The 7,464-nt window shown below is 34.8% G+C and overlaps 1 protein-coding gene across 1 annotated transcript in view; it reads left to right on the top strand.

Moving 5' to 3' along the window:
* The first annotated feature begins 1,504 nt into the window (after positions 1 to 1,504).
* Positions 1,505 to 7,464, top strand: part of LOC131028322 (protein arginine N-methyltransferase PRMT10) — a 66,499-nt gene continuing 60,539 nt past the window's right edge. The window contains exon 1 of the mRNA XM_057958578.2: positions 1,505 to 2,052. Within this exon, the coding sequence (XP_057814561.1) occupies positions 1,840 to 2,052 (213 nt within the window). The 5' untranslated portion in view covers positions 1,505 to 1,839. The remainder of the gene's footprint in view (positions 2,053 to 7,464) is intronic.

Here is a 7,464-nt window from a genome sequence, read left to right as displayed (position 1 = left end):
AGTAATTGCAGTTAAGGTTAATTTTAAGGTTACGTTATTATAAGGGTTCAGTTACAGTTAGTCCTAGAGTTTAATTATGGTTAGAATTAGGGTTGTTATTCAACTACATTATGGTCAGGGTTAAATTAGTATTACACTTCAATTAGGATTAGGGTTTGGGTTGGATCGGGGTTAGGATTAGAGTTCAATCAGGGTTAGGGTTAAGTTTAGGGCTAGGATTCAATTATGGTTACAATTGAGGAAAATGGTTAAGTTTAAGAACAGGGTTCAATTAAATGCTTAGATTAGGGATCAAGTTGTATTTAGGGTTCAAATATATGGTTAGAGTTGAGTTTAGGGTTATCATTCAATTAGAGGGATCATGGTTAAGGGTTAGCTATATAGTTAGTTTTAGGGTTAGAATCCGTGAAAAACAGGTCGTGTTAGTTATAATCGCCGTTTCGCGGGTTAATAGATTGGGCTTAATCTGCGAAGTAGGGAAATGATGAAAGTCGCAATCGGCTGTGTATGTTCATGCGAAACTGCGGAAGTGCTTAAAACTGTGTGTTAGTCACAATCGTCATCTATTGGGTGAACAAATGGTTTGACCTGTGAAGTCATGAAATTGTGAAAGCGCATAAAAACCCATGTTAGTCGCAATCATTGTTTCGTGATGGTAGAGAATGCAACTTTATCCTTCTGTAGGCCCTCTTAATGTCTGAGCAGAGGCCTCATCCTCAGCATATCATATACTGTATTCGATTTTTCATTCAATTAAGAATGGAACCCTAGCAAGTTGTGAATAGAAACCACTTCAATGCGACATGATTTGTTTCTTTTTAAAGCTATTGGGAGTGGAGAAATTGAAACACTTGCCCAAACACATCCAACGATGGAGAATATAAATTAAATTAGAATGCATCTGCCCCATGCCTTTGTAATCGATGCTTTGCACTTCCATAAGTTTCGTATTTTCCACTTCTATTGGATTTGTAACTGTCTCCAAATCATTAGTTTTCTTTAGTGTTTACACAGAATATTCTATTTTTATCCTATCCTTCACTCCCCCTGCTGCGACTATATAGGAACGCCTCTCGACATAATAGTAGTTACATTCAATTAAGGAACTTCAATTGATATTACAAAAACTAAAAATTATGTCAAAAAATGAAAAACAACAAACAAATTATAATAGAAAAGATAAGAAAATAGACTCAAATCATTAGAAAAAAATTAAATATAAAAAATATACAATTTCTAAAAAAATATATTTATAAATTCAATAAATTTACCATTTGTAAAATTACTATAAGTTTCTGCTAATATTGAGAATTTAACAGTCCACTCAAATTCATTCTACTTATTCAAGTTTATTTAAATTTAAATATTGTGTAATCGTGAATATTAAATCCAATTTAATAAAAATATTTTGCCTCTTAAAAAAACATACCAATATTCCCACATAGGGAAAACATCCTTGTCCTTTTGTATGCATTTAAAAAACCAAAAAGTTAGGTCAGTAATGCAATGCCCTTCATTTGACGCGTAATTTTTAACGTCGTAAACCTCAACGTTCGCATTTTCACCCTGATCTTCTTTGCACTCTTCCTTGTTCGGGCTCCGTGAAGAAAACCCTGTTTTTTCATCACATTCAACCTGACCCATGCATGAATGCAATCAGTTTGCACGCCATATTTTGCTTGGAAGAGGTGTACTAACCCTGTATTCAACCATTCCAAGAGTCCATATCAGTTTTCCTTTGCTGTAGAGACATTACCCTCCCAAGTTTTTAAATTTCTTTTGATCTCATTCTGCCCATAGGCATTAATTCTGCAAGGGAGTTCTAGTTTATTTGAAGAGATGAGTGGGACTCTCATTAGGGCTGAGCAGCAACAAGGTTTGTCATCAGGCCGGGCAGGGGGAGGAGGTGTTGTGGACAAAGGTGCAGACTTTGCCAATTATTTTTGCACTTATGCATTTCTATATCACCAGAAAGAAATGCTCTCTGATAGAGTGAGGATGGATGCATACTACACCGCTATTTTTGAGAACAAGCATCACTTCGAAGGCAAGGTAGGCATCAGATTCATGATTCGATGACTGTTCACGTGTTGTTCTACCTTTATGACTGGTCTGTGTTTTTTTGTTTCAATGTCATGATTCATTTAACCTAAACATGGTATGCCCCTTTAAAGTTTTAAAACTCGCAGATTATATGGTTTGGGTAACTGGTTTCATTTTCTCAGCTATCATTTCGGACTTTGACTATTAATATTATGAGACATACTTCTGGAAACAACCATGTAGAATTTTTTTTTTAATTTCCAGAAGCACGCTTTATAATCTTAATGACGGTAAAAACCTAATTTCTTCAATATGATAGTATTTTTAATTTGGCATGGTAAATGTTGGGTAAGCTTATTGATGGGCAGCTATTATATGGCGTGGAATCATCTTGTACTTCTTTGTTAAGATTTATAAATTTAGGTCGCACCTGAATGTGCGTCTACTCATCAAACTGTAATGCCACAGCATATCCACTGCAGTGATAGATACGATATAGATATTATAATCTAAATGACTGGAAAAGTCTTGTGTCTTTAATATACTAATAATTTTCCTTTTGGCATGGTAAGTGTTGGGTGAGGTTATTGATGAACAGCTTTGACACGGTGTGGAGTAAGCTTGAACTTCTTTTTTAAGATTTATAAATTTAGGTCACACCTGAATGTGCCTCTAATTATTGAACTGTAATGTCACAATCCACAGAAGTGATGGACAACCTTAGTATGATATAGAAATTTGTAAATTGAGGCCAAGCCTGAATGTAATCCATGATATTTACACAGCAACTTGAAGATCTATATGCTGTAGCGATGGATTGCATTGCTCTATTGTGTTTGCTTTGCGAGGAATCCTTTCTGCAGACTTCAAATTTAGGTCACACCTGAATGTATATAGCTGTTATAATGTGGCCTCACCATGTACCCATTGGAGTGACAGATAGCCTTGTTGAGTTAGGGAAATCTGTACCATGTTTTTAGAGATACTCCCTGTACCAATAATGACATTTCCTTGGGACATAATAATCACCATTTGGATAGCACAACTTTGTTTTTCTTTGTCTAATAGACTGGTTCAGAATAACGAATCTTTTGGATTCTGTTTAGTTCCAAACATGGCAATGTACCGTAAATAGATATAAAATTTCATAACCACTTTTTCTGGCTTTCATATAAATTTTTTTATTTTTAATTTATTTTTTCTTAGGTTCTTAGTCCTTAATTAAATTGATCTTTTCAAGGATTACACTCTTGTTGTGAAGATGTGTAGATTTGGGTGCTTCTCACCATTTAGACCCGCACTGGCTTTTGGATAACCCTTAGTTCTTTAAGGCACTTAAATGACTACTAATGCCTGCACAAACTTAGGGTTTTTGTACATGCAACATCAGGGTAATATGATAAAGAGGCTAATTAATGAGAGCAAATTCAGTTGGTGAAATTTTCTTCATGCATGTGTCAGAGGATCAATTTGGTAGACAAAAATTCCTTTTTTACAGAAGACATCTCAATTGGTTACAACAGCTACTTAGTTAGTGGGAGGTCTTGGGTTATAAACTCTCAGTTGAAACACTGTAGTGTTACACATAGCTAACAGGGTATAATTAATATGCTTGCTGGTTATGAAAGATGCAAATTGCTTCTTTGTTTTGCCTCCAAGGGATTAAGCAGATTCACAAGGTTCAATTAATCCAAGTTTTGTCATGAGCTCGGAGACTAAGCAGGTGCAAAGTATATGTGTGCATGTGCGGGTTGTAGTTGTTGTTGTTGTTGTTGTGTGTCCTTTTATAACAATACTAGTTTGAATTTATTATTTCACCTATATTAAATGGTTGTAGCTGATCACTTTCTTTATATATTTTTACTTCAACGATTCCTATCCTTTTGGAACAGTTGAACTGAACAGACCTGCTTTGGCTCTGGTAATTTTAGTTTGGGGAAAGACTGACTTCGTGGAGAAAGTTAAGGCTTTGGGAAGGGAACAAATTTTGTTATTTGGATATTTTTCGCTGATTTCTTGACAACATCTTGATCTTTTTGTTTTACAATTTGCTATAACACTAATCATTAATCTATGGCTAGTGCTGACATAGGTAGAAGAGTATTGAATAATTAAATTCAACCATTTTGTTTTGAAACCAGCACTCAGGGCATTACAGATACAAGTACAAGTACATCCCCTCTCCTTAGTTACTGGTAGTAATGGCAGTTATATATTGAGTAATTCCACTATTATACTGATTTAAAGTAATTACCCTTACTGTTATATAACTTAACTGATATCATGATTAATTTAAATATCCAGTTCTATTATATGTCTGACTGCATTTATGTTTGTAAATAACCAGTGTATTACTGCTAGTAATGGCAATTATATATTGAGTAATTCCACTATTATGCTGATTTAAAGTAATTACCCTTACTGCTATATAACTTAACTGTTATCATGATTAATTTAAATATCCAGTTCTATTATATATCTGACTGCTTTATGTTTGTAAATATCCAGTGTAACATTATATAGTTTACTGCTATTCTACAATTAGATAACCAGTTAGTTTCTCTTCTAAGATATATACATATTCTCTCTAATGTTTATTTATGAGCTCTTTCTGATTTTCAATCTAATACTGTTAATTTCTAGACGAAGATATATATATATATATATATATGCCTTTAATTATATTTCTGTTATTATAACTTACAGCAGATTATTTTCAAAATACACATTTATAATATAATGGTAATAGCATACCGTTGGCAGCAGACATCCACTGACAACCCTTTTCTTTTATTTTCTTTCCTCTGTTTTTGATCCCTTCTCCCCATTGGAATCTTGTCCTTATAAGCTTTTTCAAGGGTCTTGTGAGCAAGGACGTGACTCTTAGTCAACACCCTTTCCTTGCACCCCTTCCGTACATTGTGAGTTTCTTAAAAAGCCTTTGCTAAGAATAATGGGATCATGCCTTTTCAAACAGCACTTCAATACTTGCGATTAATTTATCAGCACTTCAATACTTGCGATTAATTTATTATATTATTTAATATTAATTATTTTTTTTTGCTCGGTTATTTAATATTAATTATTATTGATTTTAAATTAATATTAAATATTAAACATTGTTTATAAATTAATATTTACATATTGATTATGTAAGAATTTAAGATAGAAATTGGTTTTATAAGAAATAAATAAATAAGATGAGAAATAAGATAATTGATTACTTATTAATATCTATGTAGGGATATTACAGTTTGACATGAAACAAGTAAAAAACTTTGAATGCCTAGAGAACTTGATTTTTTTGTGATATTTTTTAAATCCAGCTTTTTTCTTTGCTTTGTCTCTTATTTTTTGAGACTTCAGTAAAACGAAACATTCTAATATTGGTTTGTGTTCAGAAACAGTTGTCAGCAAAGTGCAGACTGCTATTTCTAATTATTTTGTCTTAACTGCGAAAGCTAATTCCTTTTACCCATTCTTACAAATCATATTTCCATCACTATTCTTTCTTTTAGATAATTTAGCGGCAGTTCTATTGGGCCCCTTGCTGATGCAGAAAGTTTTAATTTCATTCAGGATTACAACGCCATCAGATAGACAAACAAAATTGGTATGCAAACCAGACTAGAAGAATGCCATCACAAAAAGCATAGGATTGAAAATCCATGCAGGAACCAAAATTGCCAAAAAATCAAAAGAGACAACTGGCTACAATTGAGAAGAAGCAGAGATTAAATAACTCCTTCTGTTTGCTACTCATCTCCCTCGCAACCACTTCCACCACCGCTTCCACTACACCCCTAGCTCCTCTTGATGCACCCTGTTCATCCCTGTAGCTAACAGGACCTGCCAGAGAGGGAAATCAGACATTCTTACATAGCTCCCAACAGTGCCTAAAGTGATGGATAGACCCACTGCAAGACACTGGGATGGTGTATTGTTTCTGGGACACATGAAGCCCTACTGATACATTACCTACATCACAACAGTAAGACCTCAGAAAGTGTCAGTTTCTCATTTCATTGCTTCTTACTCCTCCATTCTGTAGATGTGTTACCCCACGAAAGACAATGAGGCTTCTCCTTCCATTTTTATGAGCCTTAAGCTTTTGAGACTAGCATCTCATTTGACAATGAGGCTTCTCCTTCCATTTTCATGACCCTTAAGCTTTGAAATTTGCATCTCATTTATGTCTTTTGCTCTTCCATATCCACAAAATCTTCTGGTAGGAAAATTTTGAGCAATTGGAGGCAAAGGTAGGCATTTGCCACCACAAAACCCAGTTTAGCCAGCAAATCACCCTTTATAACTGACTTCAGCTTTTTGCCAAAATCTAATCAGTCTCCCCAGCATACCATGCTCAAACCCTAGTGCTGCCATTGTAAGCACATGCAAATATTTGCCTAATTTATTAATCTGACATAGCCCGCGTGCTTGTTTCTCCTTATGTTTATGTACTGTGTTGGATTTAGCCATACTGGCCCACACGAAGAATACACAGCCACACTGCCTGACACTGAGCATTACTGCAATAACCAAATGCCAACTGTTAAGAATTGAATGCTCCTCCAGATTAATGGCACTTCCAAAACCCACCATTCAATACATAATCACCTTCTATACCTCGAATGCCAAGTTTTCTTCCTATGGCCTTGTATTAGGCATTTAAACATTCTTAATGCCTTAAAATGCCAAGACAATTGATTACAGATATCAACATCAATGCCATCTTATATGGTCTAAAACTAAGAATACAAACACGACATCATAGCAGATGCGGTATCTTACATGATTCTCTAACCATTGCCAAGTCTTTGGAGTTGGACCATGACTGTATATAGCCATAAAAGCTTTGAGCAACTCCTGCAATCACTAATCGATCCACTGCTGCATTCTACTTCCTCCTGCAATGAACAAAACTGAACTCTTTAATTCTTGAATTTAACACTTCCACTTCTTTTGCATATCTTTTCAACTCCCAACTCAGTCTCTTTCCATTATGGGCTGCATTTATAACAATTTGAAAATCTCCTCCTACAACTAGCATTGGCAACTTAAGAGAAATTGCCACCACTAAACCATCTATAAGTGCTTCGCACTCTACCACATTGATTGATTTTACCCTGTAGAAGAGAGAACCCCCATAATCAAATTCTGCATCAGCATTTTAGAGCACCAACCTCCTACTACTAATCTGGGATTGTCTTTTGAGGCTCCATCAAAAATTTAATTTGGTGTAACCCTCCTGGTGAGGGCTCCAACTTTCTTTTCTTTCTACTTACTCATCCAAGTTACTTGAATTCTTCCATCTTATGGTTGAACAGCCTCTCATCCCTTTGAGTGGGAGATATTTACATCCCTATTCAATAGTTTAAGCAGATTACAGATGTCCTATGTAGGGAAAGACCCATGAAAAAA

The sequence above is a fragment of the Cryptomeria japonica genome, chromosome 7, assembly GCF_030272615.1.
Source record: "Cryptomeria japonica chromosome 7, Sugi_1.0, whole genome shotgun sequence".
NCBI lineage: Eukaryota > Viridiplantae > Streptophyta > Pinopsida > Cupressales > Cupressaceae > Cryptomeria > Cryptomeria japonica.
The sequence above is the reverse complement of the archived record's forward strand: the minus strand, read 5'-3'. Positions and strand labels throughout refer to the sequence as shown.